Source organism: Schistocerca serialis, chromosome 2 (assembly GCF_023864345.2).
Source record: "Schistocerca serialis cubense isolate TAMUIC-IGC-003099 chromosome 2, iqSchSeri2.2, whole genome shotgun sequence".
NCBI classification, from domain to species: Eukaryota; Metazoa; Arthropoda; class Insecta; order Orthoptera; family Acrididae; genus Schistocerca; species Schistocerca serialis.
Genome location: NC_064639.1, coordinates 711,990,379 through 712,011,563, shown reverse-complemented (window position 1 = coordinate 712,011,563; position 21,185 = coordinate 711,990,379). Strand labels below are relative to the sequence as shown.

Genomic DNA, 21,185 nt, shown 5'->3' with positions numbered 1-21,185 from the left:
GTGTGATGTTGTGTTGTTCTGGCTCATTGCGCTCGCAGTCGCCTTTTTATGTTCTCACTGCAGTCAGAAAAATAAAACTATAAATCTTGAAATTTAAAAGCTAATGCCGTAGAATAGTATGTTTTGCACATGTTCTTACAGTTATTGTATCTGCTTGACAACTAGAAGTTCACACATCTGCTGCACGTTATACTGCTTGTTTACAGCAAATTATATCGTAATACAAAGATTATTTGATAGTATTGCTTGGCATGGGACGAGGACATAATGAAAGGTGGCCTATTTTATCTATGCAAAGTCTACAAACACAACAACGCAGCATACAGTCACTGCTGTATGACCTTATGATTAGCACATTGTTCAGGGTAGACCTACTGAAATTTTTATAACGAATCTTTATTTTTTATTCTCTTGAAGATTCACTATGCCACTGAACCACTCTTGACGTCCTAGGCATCAACTGTCACTCTGAAAGACAAGGATATGGACCTTCTGCACGCCATTGAGCTGATTGCGAATTTAAGTCATGTTTGCACTACGGCATTATGTAGGGTCTCTATTTTCAGGCGCTGTAACATTCACATAGAACTCATTTCTGATATGCTTCAAATATTTCATAATGATGTGCGGTCCACAGCTCATGTGTAAGGTTGTTCTGTGGATTAAGGCTTCTGGCGTAATTGCTGGGCCCATTTAACCATTTGCAAGCTTGAATTTCCGTTACTTCGATAATGTTATGATCTTTGGCACACCCTGATTATTATACTCAAATGTCATTAACTTAAGATTCAAATGGAACAGTCGTGAAACAGTATAAATTATAGAGGTAGTACTCTATTACTTTAGGAGTGCGCTGGACTGTAATGGGACCATTGACACACAGTGTTGTCAAATGAAATTATACTGATACCTGCTCTTGAATGCATTAGAATCTTTTATATGAGTATTTCAAATGAGCTCTTGCATAATGAAACTTGTAGTAAGGTTGTGCATCTCATATTTACATAATGTAGTTAAATCCTTATATATAAAATTCTCATGTCACAGTGTTAGTTGCCATACTCCGAATCGGCTCGATCGATTCTGATGAAATTTGACATGTCTATTCGGTAGGTCTGAGAATCCGTCGTAATCTATTTTTATACCCCTAAGTAATAAGGGTGGTCCATACCAAAAATTTTTTCTTATTTTTTGGACAGAACTTTTTATTTTTTATGATGTGGCATTAAAAATACACACAACCCTGAATTTCACCCTTCCACCACCAACCCCTATTTTTTAATAGCGATTTTAGTAACAGTTTTCAACCCCGGTCGATAATTGAGCAATTATCACTTGATCAACGGATCGATCGAGTCTGATGAAATTTTACATATATATTCGGTACGTCTGAGATTCGGTCGTAGTCTATTTTTCATAGCCCTAAGTGATATGGGTGGTCCGCCCCAAAACATTTTTCTTATTTTTTGGACAGAACTTTTTATTTTTATTTTTTTATGATGTGGCATTAAAAAATACACGCAACCATAAATTTCCACCCTTCTACCACCAACCCCTATTTTTTAATTGTGATTTTAGTAATTTTATAATTTTCAACCCCGGTCGATAACTGATAAATTATCATTTGATCAACGGCTCGATCGATTCTGAAGCAACGACTCGAATATTTTTCTTTGAATCGGCGTAACTAGACCGAGAATTTAAACTAGGTAGCACGCGTCATTCACCAAACCGACATTTAGGCCTAGCACAGACGCATCGATTTTTATCGTACGGAAATATATCGTGCGATGAAATTCTTATAGTGGAACAAAGCAGTTCCTATGCTCTCCTTTGTTCCTCTAAAATAATTTAATCGTACAATATATTTACGTACGATAAGAATCGATGCGTGTGCGCTCGGCCTTATTCATAATTCTAGCGGACGCGTTTCGACACGAAATTGCCGCCATGTTTGTATGCTCATGGACGAGCCGTGTATTGGCTGCAATTGTTAAATCCGCGCGATCTACCGTAGAAACGCTAGAACTAATAGAGGCCAATACTGCCGGACTTCCCCCTAAGCCTTTTCTCACTCCCTACACTGTTTTCGGCCATTATCATTGTTTGTGTCACGAGCTCCCGCCAGCAACGGCTATTGTGTTACACGTATACATTGTGTTACACGTATACGTTATTCTTATAGACTAGAGATAATTTATATGGCAAAACAACGTTTGCCGGGTCAGCTATAACATATAAAGATTTTCAGAGGCGGAACAAAGTTCGCCGGGTATAGCTAGTATTTATTTATTTATTTATTTTTTGTCATCAGTCTAAAAAACATCCTGTCCCTTCTCCTTATCAGTGTTTTCCACATATTCCTTTCCTCTCCGATTCTGCGTAGAACCTCCTCATTCCTTACTTTATCAGTCCACCTAATTTTCAACATTCGTCTATAGCACCACATCTCAAATGCTTCGATTCTCTTCTGTTCCGGTTTTCCCACAGTCCATGTTTCACTACCATTCAATGCTGTACTCCAGACGTACATCCTCAGAAATTTCTTCCTCAAATTAAGGCCGGTATTTGATATTAGTAGACTTTTCTTGGCCAGAAATGCCTTTTTTGCCATAGCGAGACTGCTTTTGATGTCCCCCTTGCTCCGTCCGTCATTGGTTATTTTACTGCCTAGGTAGCATAATTCCTTAACTTCATTGACTTCGTGACCATCAATCCTGATGTTAAGTTTCTCGCTATTCTCATTTCTACTACTTCTCATTACCTTCGTCTTTCTCCGATTTACTCTCAAACCATTCTGTGTACTCATTAGACTGTTCATTCCGTTCAGCAGATCATTTAATTCTTCTTCACTTTCACTCAGGATAGCAATGTCATCAGCGAATCGTATCATTGATATCCTTCCACCTTGTATTTTAATTCCACTCCTGAACCTTTCTTTTATTTCCATCATTGCTTCCTCGATGTACAGATTGAAGAGTAGGGGCGAAAGGCTACAGCCTTGTCTTACACCCGTCTTAATACGAGCACTTCGTTCTTGATCGTCCGCTCTTATTATTCCCTCTTGGTTGTTGTACATATTGTATATTACCCGTCTCTCCCTATAGCTTACCCCTACTTTTTTCAGAATCTCGAACGGCTTGCACCATTTTATATTGTCGTATGCTTTTTCCAGGTCGACAGATCCTATGAAAGTGTCTTGATTTTTCTTTAGCCTTGCTTCCATTATTAGCCGTAACGTCAGAATTGCCTCTCTCGTCCCTTTACTTTTCCTAAAGCCAAACTGAACGTCACCTAGCGCATTCTCAATTTTCTTTTTCATTCTTCTGTATACTATTCTTGTAAGCAGCTTCGATGCATGAGCTGTTAAGCTGATTGTGCGACAATTCTCGCACTTGTCAGCTCTTGCCGTCTTCGGAATTGTGTGGATGATGCTTTTCCGAAAGTCAGATGGTATATCGCCAGACTCATATATTCTACACACCAACGTGAATAGTCGTTTTGTTGCCACTTCCCCCAATGATTTTAGAAATTCTGATGGAATGTTACCTATCCCTTCTGCCTTATTTGACCGTGTCCTCCAAAGCTCTTTTAAATTCCGATTCTAATACTGGATCCCCTATCTCTTCTAAATCGACTCCTGTTTCTTCTCCTATCACATCAGACAAATCTTCACCCTCATAGAGGCTTTCAATGTATTCTTTCCACCTATCTGCTCTCTCCTCTGCATTTAACAGTGGAATTCCCGTTGCACTCTTAATGTTACCACCGTTGCTTTTAATGTCACCAAAGGTTGTTTTTGACTTTCCTGTATGCTGAGTCTGTCCTTCCGACAATCATATCTTTTTCGATGTCTTCACATCTAGTATTTCTTCTTTATTTATAATCTCCGAAAAGATCAAATTGCTATTTTTTCCGGAAATGCAGGCTATTTCAAAAGGATTTATCTGATTACACAAGACCGCAGGGCTGTGTTGAGACCGCTACTGTCGACCGAATGATGGGTCATGGAGAGCGGTAGAGCAAGCCGGTCGGCGCTGGGCGCTAATGATACAACAGTAGCGGAACGAGAACTTTATTACAGTAAAGCTTACCGTCGTGTGTTCTTCTCTGACCCTGCGCGCAGCCCAGAAATGCAGCGCACGGCCTCGGAATATGCTGATACTGTCTCAGCAGTCGTCGGACGCCGTCTCCCTGTGGCGTCCGGGCCATGTCGGGCAGGCGGCTGACGTAGCCCGTACAGCAGGCGTTGCTGCCCAGGATCGAGACTGCGTACTACCGGAGCACTCTCGTGCATATCGAAGTGGTGTACTCGGGTAATCTCCCAGCAGCTCTGCACTGTGTGGCAACGAACATCATAGCCTTTACACCAAGGAAGGCTGGGATTGCCGATGACTGTTTACAGGCGATAGTTGGGGCCAACAGCGGTTGATGTGCTTCCCGAATACTGCTACAGGTGTATGGAGCACCAAACACCATCAGGTCGACTTATCAAGCCTGAGGCAGGACTCCCGAGGTCGGAAGCAGACAGGTAGCAGACTCGGAGGCCTAAGTCATCTTGGTGAACGGTAGCAGCGCATCACAAGCTTGGCTACGTAGCTGACGGGCTCCAACGCGAAGGATCAGAAACCTGGGTATCTATTACTGCTTCTCTGAGGCAATGACGTTAAGCCTGATCAGTGTTACCAAATGTAGCCTACTCTTCCGGGCTCATCAGCGGTCTTCACTACCCCTCTATTTCGCAAGAATAACTTTCAGCGTTTCAGCTTGTTGCCTTTCCGCCACATCAGCAGGTTGATAGGTTTTCTTGTGAAACTTTTAGCCGCGCAGGATTAGCCGAGTGGTCTGTGGCGCTGCAGTCGTGGACTGTGCGGCTGGTCCCGGCGGGGGTTCGAATCCTCCCTCGGGCATGGGTGTCTGTGTTTGTCCTTAGGATAATTTACGTTAAGTAGTGTATAAGCTTAGGGACTGATGACCTTAGCAGTTAAGTCCCATAAGATTTCACACACATTTGAACATTTTTTTGCAACTTTTACTCTCTCTTGGGAAAAGAAGCTGTGCTGCGAGAACGACGTGTTCTTACACATCCTTGGCGTGCTTTTAACACATGCGTTTAGTATCGTAGTTTTTAGTTATCTTTGATATAATGTGTTCAACATGCCATCCGCTGCCCGCCGTGGCCGAGCGGTTCTAGGCGCTTCAATCTGGAACCACGCAGCTGCTACGGTCGCAGGTTTGAATCCTCCCTAGGCATGGATGTGTGAGAGGTTAGTTAGGTTTAAGTAGTTCTAAGTCTAGGGGACTGATGACCTCAGATGTTAAGTCCCATAGTGCTCAGAGCCATTTGAACCAAGCCATACACCGGAAGCACGATTAACATCAAGAAGACTGTCAAACTCGTCCCATGTCTGTAACTACTGCATTCACTGGTGTTGTTATACTGAGTTACTGGTTACAGGGGAGGCATATAGACAAAGTCTTCCACCATCCCCCTCACAAAATGAGTCTGGCAGCCGACATTGAATGCCAGAGGCGCATTGTGAGATCAGAAAGAGGCAGAGCACTGTTAAGAAATGCTTGTGCGGTGGTGGTGCTCCATCCAGTTGAAAAATGAAATGTTGGCATGTTCTCAAAATTCTGGACAAAGCCAGGTGAACGAGCGACCGAGCAGAGGAGCTGCAGCGTGGAGACCCTTACTGGCGAGAGCTTCTATGCTTAAACTGCAATTTATCCACAAGCCCGTATCTTCAGTTATGTAAAATACGTAATCTTGTGAAATCGCCCTGGCCTTCTAGGGTCCTTTGACCAGGTTTCAGAGCCTCTAGTGGCTGTACAGTTCCTGCGTCTCAGGCCCCATCACGGCTATGTCTGCGTCAGCATTCGCTTCATGTCGCAGCCGCGGCGCGCCGCAGTATCTAACGAGGGTGTGCGCGGTACGCGTTGCTCGGGGGTCACCGCTCTATTCCTCAGCCTGCTCATCAGCTGCGTTCAACCCTCGCATCCCATAAGCATCATCCGACCCCCCAATAGACACATCATGTCACATACTCCTTTGAAATGACTTTTTTCTATTATTTTCAGCTCCCAGTGAATATATTGACCTCTTTGTGGGAATGTTGTTTCCTTCACCTAGTCGCAGATTTTACATCTAACGTGACGTGATATAACTCGTCATTTTCTGATGTGCCGTCACCATCTCTTTACACTGCGCAAGTCGCCGAAGTGGCGTCAAATCGAAAGACTTGCACCCGGCGAACGGTCTACCCGACGGGAGGCCCTAGTCACACGACATTTACATTTACATCTCTTTACACCACATACAGATGTTGCGAGAAGAGCCCTCGATGTCTGTTGTAGTATTTTTTACTCATCTCGGATAGTAAGGGCCTATGGAGAACGCGATGGGAGGTGCTCTTCTTTCAAATCTTGACATATTAATAGTTGTAGGCACCGAGAAGTGTGAGGAATGGGTGACTGGCGGGGTGGGGGGTGGGGGAGATGTGGAGGTGACTGCGGGCAGGATATGCTGGCCATCCTGCGACTCCCATCATCCACTTGTCCTTCGCCCGAGAACACACGTTAATGGAGCCTTAACAGGTCACGGCTTTATAGCTCAGCCTTTCATTTGATTAGAACGGAACATCCGTCTGACACGCGGATATGGCTTGCGTTTGTTACGCTAGAGGCGCTGAAAAGGAGCCCCACGGCCCTAGCCAAAAACGAGAGTCTCATTTGCTAATTAGTCGCAGTGCAGTGAAGGTTACGCGCATCGTCGTGCCGATTTACCCAACAAAACTTGCTTCCGATCCCGCTCCACACCGCCTCACAGGCGGCTGTTCCAAGTAGAAGCAAGTATTCACCTGTCTTCTGTCTCCTGGACCCGCACTATTGTGCCTCACAGACGGATAATCCAACTTATTCTTTAAGCTCTTTTACTTGACATATTTAGTTACCTGACTACGTTACAGCTTAATTTATATTTCACTTAGTTCCCTTAGGGGAATTTGGAGTGTATAACTTTATTCATAAAATCGCAACTACCACATTGCTTATTATTAAATGTGACGACAGTCTGTGGTTCTCTTTCTTTATAAACTACGATTTTACTAGTTTGAAATATTTTCTGTATACAGGTATCTACTTTACATAGTATTACTTTATTTTGCCTCATTCATGTTTGTTATTATTCCTTGGTTGTTTGCTTGTTTGTAAGCAACCCATTTTACAACACTTTTCATAAATTACATTCCACAACGAAGTCCTAGCATATATTGTTGATTCTTAACACACGTTGTTTTCTTTTTTTAGAGTGCAATGGCTGGAAAAATACATAGAAATGTGTATAACAGAAGCAAACGAATTATGCAGATAAAAGTGAGCGATCTCAGTTCTGATGATAATGTGCCACATACTATAAACACGGAATGTGGTCCTCCAGATCCACCATATATTCCAAATTCCACTTTTATTGACTCTGTTCGCTATTTCTGTATAGCTAAAATATTGTCAAGACTGATAAAACTTTGTCTGGGACTGCTGGATTTTCTTTCTGAAATTCAATAAAAATTTAAAATCTTTGAATTTCAGCACTTCATTCATCTTAAAATTTCAGATAAATCTTAACATTCAACAGTGGCTTAATATATGTAAGAAAAAAGCGATATTTGCCCCAGAAGCGGATTTTCCAACTCTCTATCCACCTCGCACACGGATGTACCCCAAGACGATGTTCCTCTCTGAATGTTAAAGCTATACTGAGCGACCATTTTGTCCCTAAATTTTTCGCTGTTGTCATAGATGTCCATCTGTTCATTGACTTCTTTCTAGCAAAGACGCGTTCCCTATAGGATCGTTGGTGCAGAGTCACTATACGAGGGCTGCTTTGAAATGTACTTGCTCATTCGGTAACAGCAATTCTCGCTAAAGCCAAGGTAACAGGTTCGAATCTTGGTGCAGTGCACGGTTATAGTCTGCCATCAAGTTTCAAAGCGCCACGCAGTACATCGTAGAGTGAAAGATTTAGTCTGGAAACCATTGCTTAAGTTGTTCCCAAGTCACCACATCTACGCAACTACGCTGCGTTTCACACTTCACTCCCTGGCAAAAGGTCCTTCGAATCGGCTTCAGGCTATTTCTCTACCGTTCCACACTAAAACAGCGCGTGGGAAAAAATGGAGCACGTGAAGCTTGTTGTACGAGCTCTAATTACTCTTAATTTTATTATGATGATCATTTCTTCCTATGTAGGTTCGCGACAGAAAAATATTTTCACATTTTGAAGAGAAAGTTGTTGATTGAAATTTCGTGGAAATCTCGCCACAACGAAAGACATCTTTGTGTTAATGATTCCCATTCCAACTAGCGTCTCGTATCCGTGTCACTCTGTCCCCTATTTCCCGATAATACAAAACGGGCTGCCCTTGTTTGAACTTTTTCTGTCTTTGTCAACACTGGTAAGAATCACAAATAGCGCAGCAGTTCACTAGAAGATGACGAACAAGCGTAGTGTAGACAGTGTCTTTAGAAGATCTATTGCATCTTCTAAGCGTTCTGCCAATAAAACACAGTCTTTGTTTCGCCTTCCCCATAACATTTTCAATGTGTTCTTTACAATTTAAGTTGCTCGTAATTGTAATTCCTAGGTACTTATTTTGGCACCATTCAGATATAGTGTCTAAGTCTTTTGCAGTTGGTTCTGATCTTCTCGTGACTTTGCTAGACGGTAAATAAGAGCAGTAATCTGCAAACAGTCTAAGAGGGCAGCCACAGATTGTCTCCTAAAACATTTATATATTACGAACAGCAGACGGCCTATAACACTTCCTTGAGGAACGCCATAAATCACTTCCGCTTTACTCGATGACTTTCCGTCAGTTACTACGTACTGTGATCGTTCTGACAGGAAATCACGGATCCAGTCGCACAACTGATTCGATACTCAATAGGTACGCAGTTTGATTAGAAGCCTCTTGTGAAGAATAATTCAAATTATGTTGGAAGAAATGAAAATTTTTGAGACTGGGTAGAAGTCACGAAGAGAGGTCCGACAAGGTTCAATTTTGGGGCCAATTCTATTCCTTGTATCTTTGAATAACCTTCCAGCTGACATTCGTCAGTCAGTCATAGACGACGCCAGCCTTACAATGAATACAATTAGACAGAAAGTAACAGAATAAATTGTTAACGATGTTTTTTCAAATAATTCTTAAGTGTTTCTCTGAAAATGAATTCTTCCTAATTTTTGAGAAAACACATTGTATTCAGCAACTTTTGTACGTCGGGATGGTGTGCCCTGCATTCTACCGTATTTTAAATTGGTCTAGCGACCTCTTGACGGTTGAATAATTTTATCACAATTAGACGAAGTATGTTGGGTCATCTACTGGTTATCGCTTGAACTAAATTATGAAATAAACGTGTATCCCTGAATATGTGCCTCTAACGCCACGAAAGTAGTTGGATCATAAATAAGTATTTAGCACACAGCTGAGGCAGTCTTTTTCATCGTGATACACTATATTCAGTTGTGTGAAACAAATAGAATCATACCAACAATTGACGTAGCACGTGAACAGGAGTCAGTGAATAAAGTAGAATGCTACAAATTTTTATGTGTATAAACTTGAATTTGAATAAGCATGTTACTGAGCTGCTCAAACACTTAAGGCCAGCTACTTTTACTCTTCGTATAATTCCTAGTCGTGGAAACAAACAAATCGACTTGCGTATTTCCACTCAATATTGTGTTATGGAGTAATTTTGTCGGTTAACTCAGCACTTAGAAAGTGTTACTGTAGAAAATGTAGCAGAAAGGATAAGTCATCTTGTAGATATCTCCTGAAGGAGCTGGGGAAATCTGACAAGGAATTGTTGAATCCAATTGTTACGGGCAATAGTTGGTGTTTTGGTTACGAAAAGTGGAGTACAACGGTTTTAAGGAGTTGGTCGTAATGTTTTGATTCATCAGTGAATGTTTATAAGACTTGTTTTCTTTTACTATCTCTTGTAAGAATGTGAAACGCTACTCTGCTGAACACACTGTTTACGAGGGGCGTTTAATAAGTAATGTAACCACATTTTTCTGAAAGCACGTCGGTTTTGTTCAGGTGTCCAATACACCATATTATTCCCCACTCTTGTAGATACAAAACCCTGTTTTTTAACATAAGTTACGTTCAATGCAGCGACCTAACGCAACTTTACCGGGAGGGTCCGTGTACCTGCAGAATACCATTCTACTACTCAGCGTCGGAGCCAAGCTTTTGCTGGATCTGTAACATTCATGTCATCGACGTACTGCTTTCCATGGACTGCATTCTTCATTGGGCGAAATGGCTGGAAGGTGGGAGATCCGTGCTGTACGGTGGATGAAGAAAAACAGTTGCGATGACAAATGAACATCTACCGTGCTCTGGTTTCTGCTAAAAGAAATTTAATGACAGTCCTCTGCTTGGAACGCACCTCCTCACCGACGTCATTTTGAAGGCTACATGTAGCAGCGCCTCTTATCGGGACTTCAGAAACTGTGGAAATTGAAGCGGTAATATTTGACAAGGTCCGACAACAGATTCCGCATTTTTTGAATCGAAATTGATCGAGAAAACAAACTGAAAAGCGAAAGAAACTGGTATAGGCATGCGTATTCAAATACAGGAATATGTAAACAGGCAGAATACGGCAGAGCGGTGGGCGACGCCTATGGAAGACAACAAGTGTCTGGCGCAGTTGTCAGATCGGCTACTGCTGCTGCAATGGCAGGTTATCAAGATGTAAGTGAGCTTGAACGTGGTGTTATGGTCGGCCCACGAGCGGTGGGACACAGCATTTCCGGGGTGGCGATAAAGTGCTGATTTTCCCGTACGACCATTTCACGAGTGTACCGTGAATATCAGGACTCCGGTAAAACATCAAATCTCCGACATCGCTGCGGCCGGAAAAAGATCGTGGAAGAACGGGACCAACGACGACTAAAGACAATCGTTCACCGTGACAGAAGTGCAACCCTTCCGCAAAGTGGTGGAGATTTCATTACTGGGTCATGAACAACTGTCAGCGTGCGAACCATTCAACGAAACATCATCGATAAGGGCTTTTGGAGCCAAAGGCCTACTCTTGTACCGTTGCTGACCACACGACACGAAATTTTACGCCTCGCTTGGGCCCATCAAGCCCGACATTGGACTGTTGACGACTGGAAACAAATTGCCTGTTCGGACGAGAATCCTGCCTCTGGCATGGATGTCTGTGATGTCCTTAGGTTAGTTAGGTTTAAGTAGTTCTAAGTTCTAGGGGACTGATGTGCTCAGATGTTAAGTCCCATAGTGCTCAGAGGCATTTGAACCATTTTTTTTTATTTTTGTTCGGACGAGCCCCGTTGCAAAGTGTATGGAGCGAGTGGACGTGTGTGGCTATGCAGACAATCTCGCGAATCCATGGACCCTGCATGACTGCAGGGGACTGTCCAAGTTGTTGGTGGGTCTGCAGTGGTGTGGGGCGTGTGCAGTTGGAGTGATATGCGACCCTTGATACGTCTAGATACGACTCTGACAAGTGACTCGTACGTAAGCGTCCTGTCTGATGTACATCCATTTATGTCCGTTGTGCACTCCTACGGACTGTGCGGATGGTCCCGGCGGAGGTTCGATCCTCCCACGGGCATGGGTGTGTGTGTTTGTCCGTAGGATAATTTAGGTTAAGTGGTGTGTAAGGTTAGGGACTGATGACCTTAGCAGTTAAGTCCCATAAGATTTCACACACATTTGAACATTCTTTTTTTTGAACTCTGACGGACGTGGGCAATACTAGCAGGACAATGCGACAAGCTACACATCCAGAAGTGCTACAGAGTGGCTCCAGGAACACTCTTCTGAGTTTAAACACTCCCGCTGGTCACAAAACTCCCCGGACATGAACGTTACTCAGCATATCTGGGATGCCTTGCAGCATGCTGTTCAGAAGACATTTACATCCCTTGGAACTCTTTCGGATTTACTGACAGCCTTTCAGGGTTCCTGGTGTCGATTCTCTTCAGACATTAGTCGAGTCCACACCACGTCGTGCTGAGGCACTTCTGCGTGCTCGTGGGGGCCCTACACGATATTAGGCAGGTGTACCAGTTTCTTTGGCTCTTCATTGTTAGTGTTGAATTACTTACTGAACGCCCCTCGTATAGATTATCGGAGGGATAGTGCATAGAGTAAATATCTCTGGAGTAAGCATTCACATGCGCAGAACAGACATTGTGTTGTCAACATACATTGCCGGCCTGGTCACGTGATCTCGGGACGTCGTGTGTGTGTCCGTATAGCGCCCTATATATTTAGAATGTCACTACATCCCTATTACAGACGGATTCTTTTCGTACGTGTCGTGGATTATTTATATATGTTGCGCAGACATTTTAACAGTATCCACTTGATACCGGGAATAAACCAGCTACGTAACTTTTAAGGGCAAGCAGAATATTACATTCTGCTTCTTTGCGACAGGTGTCACAGTTCAGATGCACTCGATTTTTGGTAGTTTTCGGTATTATACGGCATTTTATTGCATTACAGAGCCTGACGTACATTTTTGCGGTGATGGTCTTGCAAAACGACTTGACAGTACGCTAGTACTTTTGCAAGTGTCCGAAAAACACCGAATTTGCCACACATTAGCTATTATATCCCTGCTAATTCATCCTTTTTTCTTGTATTTCTGAGCATTTATTTTCTCGTTTTTGCGACCTAAAGCACAATTTTTCTTACTGGTGGCACTTTGAGGTATTTATTTAACGCATTTTAAGTACTTGCTCCCAGTTTATTAAATAAATAGTAGACTGAGTAATCTATATAAATAATCGACAAGTCACTGATAAATGCATGGAGGATAGTATTTACTGAAACAACTAACCATTCCCTTTCCTGTTCCACTAGCAAATTTACGAGAGGAAGCGGTTGTTTGTAAGCTTTTGTACGAGCCGTAATTCTGTTATATAGTCATAAAATCGTAGGAAAATAGGTCTATAGAATCAAACCTTAATTATAAGGCGTCTCGAAATTTTTAAACATATACAGTGTCTCTTAATTAGAGGTACATGGTATGTTCCCATGAAAAGTTACTATCCCTCCTTTCACATATTTTTCTTTGCATCCATAGCAACAATAGTAACTCACCCTCGCTATTACACTATCAACAAACGGTGAAACACAACAAAAACTCTTGATATTATAAACTTCAAACGCTGCAGAAAGCACAAACGCACAGCGAAGTCCCGAAAACACGTGACAATCCTGGGTTAATGTTGACAACATGCGCAGAAAGCAATGCTCACTCCAGAGATATTTACTCTATGGGATAGTGAACTATTGACATAACCAAAAAGTGAGTGAGTGATTAACAGCTTTATCAGTGAGAGAAGATGCTGCAGGAGCAGGCGGCAGCGGCCTGATGCGCGCTGCGCGTGTGCGTTGCAGGAGATGTGCCAGCGGCCGCGCTTCGTGAGCGACGCGGAGGCGGGCGAGGGCGGGCGGCTGCGCGTGGAGGCGGGCGAGCGCGGCGACCCGCCGCTGCTGGCCGCCGTGGCGGCGCTGTCGCTGACGCCGCGCCTGCTGCAGCGCGTCGCGCCCCACGACCAGGGCTTCGACGCCGCCAGCGGATACTGCGGCCTCTTCAGGTGCGTGCAAGTCCCCTCACTGCACTCCCGTAGTCCTCTCACACCGTGAGACAGCTCCTCCAACACTGCTCAGTGGTAGCCTGTTACTATTCCAAAAGCGGGAAATATTCTTGGTGGGCAACACCACAAGGTTGCAGGATGCAAGAAATATCGTGCCTACATGCTGTCCAAGTCTTTAGCGAAATATTTCGACCTCAAACCAAAGAAAAATAAGCTCAGTATTAAGTCCTGCCAAAAACACTACTGGCCATTAAAATTGGTTCACCAAGAAGAAATGCAGTTGATAAAAGGGTATTCATTGGACAAATATATTATACTAGAACTGCCATGTGATTACATTTTCGCGCCATTTGAGTACATAGATCCTGAGAAATCAGTACCCAGAACAACCATCTCTGGCCGTAATAACGGCCTTCATACACCTGGGCATTGAGTCAAACAGAGCTTGGATGGCGTGTACAAGTACAGCTGCCCATGCAGCTTCAACACGATACCGCAGTTCATCAAGAATAGTGACTGGCGTATTGTGACGAGCCAGTTCCTCGGCCACCATTGACCAGACGTTTCCAATTCGTGAGAGATCTGGAGAATGTGCTGGCCAGGGCAGCAGTCGAACATTTTCTATATCCAGAAAGGATCGTACAGGGCCATCAACATGCGGTCCAGCATTATCCTGCTGAAATGTAGCGTTTCGCAGGGATAGAATGAAGGGTGGAGCCAAGGTCGTAACACTTCTGAAATTTAACGTCCACTGTTCATAGCGCCGTCAATGCAAACAAGAGGTGACCGAGATGTATAACCAATGGCACCCTATACCATCACGCCGGGTGATACGCCAGTATGGCGATGACGAATACACGCTTCCAATGTGCGTTCACTGCGATGATGCCAAACAGGGACGCGACCATCATGATGCTGTAAACAGAACCTGGATTCATCCGAAAAAATGACGTTTTGTCATTCGTGCGCCCAGGTTCGTCGTTGAGTACACCATCGCAGGCGCTCCTGTCTGTGATGCAGCGTCAACGGTAACCGCAGCCATGGTCTCCGAGCTGGTAGTCCATGCTGCTGCAAGCGTTGTACAACTGTTCCTGCAGATGGTTGTTGTCTTGCAAACGTCCCCATCTGTTGACTCAGGTAACGATCGGTTACAGCCATGCGGATAAGATGCCTGTCATCTCGACTGCTAGTGATTCGAGGCCGTTGGGATCCGGCATGGCGTTCCGTATTACCCTCCTGAACCCACCGACTCCATATTCTGCTAACAGTTATTTGAATCTCGACCAACGCGAGCAGCAATGTCGCGATACGATAAACCGCAATCGCGATAGGCTACAATCCGACCTTTATCAAAGTCGGAAACGTGATGGTACGCATTTCTCCTCCTTGCACGAGGCGTCACAACAACGTTTCAGCAGGCAACGCCGGCCAACTGCTGTTTGAGTATGAGAAATCGGTTGGAAACATTCCTCGTGTCAGCACGTTGAAGGTGTCGCCACCGGCGATAACCTTGTGTGAATGCTCTGCAAAGCTAATCATTTGCATATCGCAGCATCTTTTACCTGTCGGTTATTTTCGCGTCTGTAGCACGTCATCTTCGTGGTGTAGCAATTTTAATGGGCAGTAGTGTATTTACTACAGTGACGTACACTGCTGTACACTTAGGGACGAAAGAAACTTTCGTATGTGTGACTGGGAAATAACATAGCACGATCAAACTAGGACCGTACGTAGAAAGGACTGCTACAGCAGAGAAGGTAACTGAAACAAATACGTAATGAGACGAAGAGAAATGACACTTATATTCAAAGACATTAATCACACCGAAGTCATCGCAATTCAAGGTGATCCTCTGTACATTAAAACTGCGGCACATGCTTCTTAATGAGATGTGTGATCGGCACGGATGGCAGCGCACGCTCTGAGTTGTGCTCCCACGCTCGTCGCAAGGTTGACGTGGAGTTCTTGGGATAGGGCGTTCTATTCCTCCTCCAGCACGGTTGACAAATTGTACATGCATACCGTCTCGTTCCAAGAACTCCTCCACCCTCGCAGTTCGATGCCGTTGCGCACAGTGTTCCACAAAAATGAGACAAGTTTCGAAACCATCCCTGAAAGAATGCACTTGGGGGAGGAGTACAGTGTACGACTGTCGCTGACTGGTAAAAGTAGCGTGCTCAAACATTTGGTGAGCACCAAACCCATCCAACATTATACCTTCCCGCACCATAACACCTCTACCAATAATCGTTAATGTTCGACAATATTCGTCAGTGCTTTATGTGTTGCCACTTCTCGCCATATGACGGTACGTCCAGCACTGTCGAACATGATCATTTTGGTGGTAGAAGTGTTAGCGCGTGTGCAGGCATAAAACGCTGCATGAGCGCACTTAGCTCTAGATCTTTGAACACGGTACAATACCCGACCCGGTCGACGTTCTCCTGACACTGTACTCCATCCCCGATAGCGTGTTTCGAGGAGTGGCTTCTGCCCTGACATCATTTTATGGAAGTCAACGCACGGCTGTATCCAACAGCGCTGGTGGGGGGCTGTAGGATAGAGAGGAAATTTGGCCTATCCATTCCACCGGCTTGAGCACCATCGACTGACTATATGTGGGATGCGTTGGGGAGACGCATGCCCCACCGACCAACCATCAGTTGTCAATCGCGAAGGTGAAGGAGTGGAAGACCCTACCACAAGAACTCCTTTTGAATCTTGTGACCAGCATGACTGCACGTTGCGTAAAACGCACTGCCGTGCGTGGTATCATGTACGCTATTAAGAACGGAATTGAGTCGTTTGTAATGTCCACAGTACTTGAGCGTAATTACTGTCTTTGAATAACAGGGTCGTCTCATTGTATATTTCTGTCAGTTACGTTCTGTGCTATACTGAACCAGTACTTTCTGTGTACGGTCTAAGTTTGATCGAGCTCTGTTAATGGCAATGACACATTACGCGAAACCTACTTTCATTCTTAAGTTTCCCACACGAGGTTTAGCTTTTATCATCGACCTAGCTCTCCTCTTCCAGCTATTTTCTTACTTTTCAACAGGGAACCAGTATTTCTGTCTCTGTGCAAACTTTCCACACCCTTCTCATCCCGTTTCATTTGTTTCTTCCTTTCATTTCATCCGCATTAATTCTCGCTTATCTCTGCATTGATTCCTTCGGCATTGTTGGAGTAGGTTTCTGTTATATGTCAATAATCATAAGTTACAAGACTGTAATGAGGAAATTATTAAATTTTAATATGACTGACATTTCTTAAATGCCACATATTCATTTGTTACTATACAATTCGTAATGTTAGCACAATGAGAAAGTCTGGCTAGATGTAGGATGGTTCCTAAGACCTTAATCTTGTCAGGTGAAATAAACGCATAAATAAGTAAAATACAATGGTTAGAAGCACAGTCGAGCATAAAACCAGAACACTAATATATCAGGAATTCACAGGGAAATTCCACATGCCCCCCCCCCCTCTCCTTCACGCCCCCCCCCCCCTCAGATTTAGTGGTAAGAGAGAAGAGAGCTCGTCAAAAACTGAACACGGATCAAGCATGAAAACAGGAAGAAGGTGTACTGAACTGTGAAAAAAAGAGCAAAATAGAAATAGTGAAGTGTCGAAAGACAAGTGCATTATACAGCAGCCGAAAACAGCAACAGTTTCTTGGTTAAGCGGTTACCGTGTTCATATCTTTCTCCTGCCCTTTATTTTTATTTTATTTTACTTTATTTTATTTTATTTTATTTTATTTTATTTTTTTTTTTTTGCACAACAGAAACTGTGTGAGTGTGAAACTCTTACGCTCATTTGTTGCAGCTTATGTGAAAAACTAGTATGTTTTCATCATTTCCTTGAGAGTGATCACATTCACATTCAGACGAACACCTAAATCGGGCAAGGAGGCACATCACACTCACTTACCAGGCGTACAAATTAGGTGCATCGGTGAGAGATTCCTATCATATGACGCACGTACTGTCGCTAATGCCGTGTATGACATACCAGACAGCTTTTACGGTGGAGGATTTGGTTAAACTGTCGCCTTGTCATTAAATGTTTGTGGTTCCCATTCGAAAGCTGCTTCCTTACTCCTCGCTGCTACAAACGGACGTTTCATTATGACAGAGACACAAATTTGAATATGGTGAACAAAAAAAAAAAAAAAAAAAAAAAAAAAAAAAAAAAAAAAAAAAGAAAAAAAAAAAAAAGCACGAGTGGGGTTCGAACACAGCTCGCCAGCGTGGCAGTCAAACACCGTGATCACTTAACCACAACACCACTGGTGTGCCCAGATGTTCTATATTGCACTTGTTGTCCTTCAACCGATCACTGTTTTTTTTTTTTTTTTTAACAGTTCAGTACGCCCTCCTGTTTTCATGCTTGATCTGTGTTCAGTTTTTGACGGGCTACCCACTAGGCCATATTAACACTAAATGTGAGGGGGGGGGGGGAGTTTTCCTTGTCACGAATTTCTAATACGCTCTACGGGGATTTGAACCGCTAGATGATGAACTGAATGTACTGAATCGCTTATTACAAGTCACTTTGACATTCTGCTTCGGAAACAAACGTTGTGGAGCAAAGCGAAGGTCCATTGTTCTGAAGTTTGTGATCGGCCGCAGCTTGATGTGGCGTGCTCGGCGATGTCGGAAATGGTTGCTACTCTCTACGGGTTCCAGGTCTTCAGACAGGATTCCCACTGGTTCAGTGCGACAGCCACAGAATGTAATTGTCTCGATAGCTGTGTATTTGTCACTCGCAGAAAGACAGGGGCAGGTGTTCCAGTTGTATAAAAAAATATAAATGCGGATTCATGTTTGAACTGAAATGTTTTTTGATTAGCAATGCATATATTTGTACGAATCTCCTGCGTGAACGATTTCTTATATGTGACATTTAAAACTTCAGCTTTGGTTTTGCTTCTTCTACTGCCACGCCAGACTGGTCAACGAGTGACTGGATGGAATCCGTAGACCCGCTTAGCGACTTTTACAGAGGACCAGAATTTTCTCGGGTTCTCTGCCAGATCTTTTGCTAATATACTTGTATGACGGTGGTAGTTGTTGTGTGCTGCAGCAGGGAAAAGGAAGGACCCAGCGGAAAAACACTCCTGTTGGAAAAATGCGAATACGTTCCTGTTATTTAGAAGACTCTCACTGAAAAGGGAATGGGGATACCAGCTGCCTTATTCTACCTTCCTCAGTAAAAATTTCCCCAAAAGTTTCTGGATGCGAAAATATAAGTGTTTTCTTCTGTCCTGGAGAAGTAATTGATACTGGAAGATAGCAGACAGTGACCGCTTTATAGAAAGAGTTGAGGAGACGATGGAAGTGTAGAGAGGAAGAGAGGTACGCAGTTCCACTGGAACATAATTGACAGTGACAGAACAGTGCTAGGAGTGAAGGAGACAGTTCCAGAGGAGGGGGATGTGGGGGAGGAATAAAGAGAAACAGAAAATGGGGGTAAAAAAGGAAGGAAAATTGGGTTTAACGTCCCGTCGTCATGAATATCATTAGAGATGGAGCACAAGCTCGGAATGTGTCAAAGATGGGGAACGAAAACGGCCGTACCCTTTCAAAGGAGTTATCCCGACAATTGCCATTCGCAATTTACGTAAAAGACGGAAAACTTAGCTCTGGATGGCCGGACGCGGGTCGAACCGTCGTCCTCCCGAATGCGAGTCCAGCGTGCTAACCACTGCGCCACCTCGCTCTTTCCGGAAAATGGAGTGTAGGCGAGAGTTCACAGGGTAATAACTGTACAGAGTAAGCCTTTTAAAATGGTTTACCTTTTGTTCACATATCAACTGTTACGTAATTACACCAGCCTTAGATCTCCTAGAAATATCAGGAAGTGGGAGACAAATACAAAGAGATAAAGAAAGTTGTCTGCGGAGGGTTCCTACACAACGAATGTGTGTAACTGAGAAATTTACAGTGCAGCTGGGAGTTGAAATATGTTGTTTTGTTGTGGACATTTTAAACACGGGCTGTGAGCGGGAAATCTTAATTTTCTGTTTACGCCCTTCACCTACTCGGTGGCCGTCGCCGTAAAGCAGAAGGCTGGCTGGTCTTCCTAGATAAGCGGCGAGATAGGAGTGTTAATGTCGGGGTACAGACGCGGTAGATCGCTTTAAATCACGCGACCCGCCCTGCGCATGCGCACTGAACTGTAAGCGCCGTGACACGTAACGGCCCGCATTTCTGGCTCGTTAAAGCCCCGTGATCAGGGCACGCCTACCGCTCACGGTTGTCTGCCGGTACTGGAGGAAGAGCAGCACTGCGACGGCCGAAACGATCCACGTGGAAACGGTTGTAAGTAATGGAGAGACCAAGCACGAAATTATTCGGCCCTTGTGAAGATTGCGGTTAGGGAAACTACACTAAGTGGGCACACTCGGGACACACTGAAAGTCGCGAGCTCTTTCTTCTTATCTCGTGTTTTCTACTGAATATCTCGTGCTTGTTCTCTTGTTAACTTTACTATTACAGAGATCGCCTAAACTCTATATTTTTTTTTAAATTGGTCCTGTGCGCAACAAATAACTTACTTGGTCTTTCTGCTCCAACTGCTTGATCTGCTGCATTCCATTATTTAACAAAAACATTAAAAAACCTATTATTCATGCTGAGTGCAATGCATGTTCTGTATGGCGGCTCCTGCTGTTGCTGCGGCTGCTGCTGCTTACTACAACTACATATAACTCAAGAGAAAGGGTTTGGTCAAATCTAATTCCTTTTTTTTTTAAAAAAAACTATATTCTGAAAGCGATTCTTTCTCATTCAATTAACAAAATGCTAGAAGCTCTTTGAACAATCACTTCGTATGTAAATCTGCCTCCAGTGGCATTAAAGCAATATTACAAATTAATCAAACTGTTGAGACAGACTGAAATACTTCTCAATTAAATACTTATTGAAACAATCTCCAGACAATTACAAAAGAAATCAATGACAAAAATCAATACTTAATCTAACAATGGTTTCCATTAGGAATTCAACTCCTTTCATTATCAAAATTACCGTCTGCTGCTACGCACATACACAAACACTTTTCTTTAAATTAATAAGCGCGCTGCAAATTATAAAATATATCAACTCACTACCAAATCCTGTGTCGCTGCTGGCGGACACAGCAGTACGGCAGCTCGGCGACGACCCCTCGCCAACACACGTGCGCACCACAGCAGGCGGGCTCCTACACTGGCTTGCAAACTGCCACTAGTTAATCCGTGCACTGCGAGGCGCGACAACAATATCTTAGATTCCAGAGCTTGTGTATGCGCGCTGTAGCCAACCTTTAAATGCCAAGAGAGTATTGCCAACTCTCAACACACTGCTGTTCATTAGAAGCAAACTTGTAGTAGCTAATAGCACGTAAATTACCGTCTATACTTTTGCAAGGGGATCCAGCAGTTTCTAGTTTTGGACACGTACACACTTCGGTGCAGTATCTATCAATAAACAAACTAATACCGTCCTAACAGGCCTCGAAGGCCCAATATTACCGACC

The 21,185-nt window shown here is 43.6% G+C and overlaps 1 protein-coding gene across 1 annotated transcript in view; it reads left to right on the top strand.

The window, feature by feature from the left end:
- LOC126457894 (calpain-9-like) overlaps positions 1 to 21,185 on the top strand; it is a 1,049,120-nt gene that overhangs the window by 891,829 nt on the left and 136,106 nt on the right. The window contains exon 4 of the mRNA XM_050094564.1: positions 13,458 to 13,657. Within this exon, the coding sequence (XP_049950521.1) occupies positions 13,458 to 13,657 (200 nt within the window). The remainder of the gene's footprint in view (positions 1 to 13,457; positions 13,658 to 21,185) is intronic.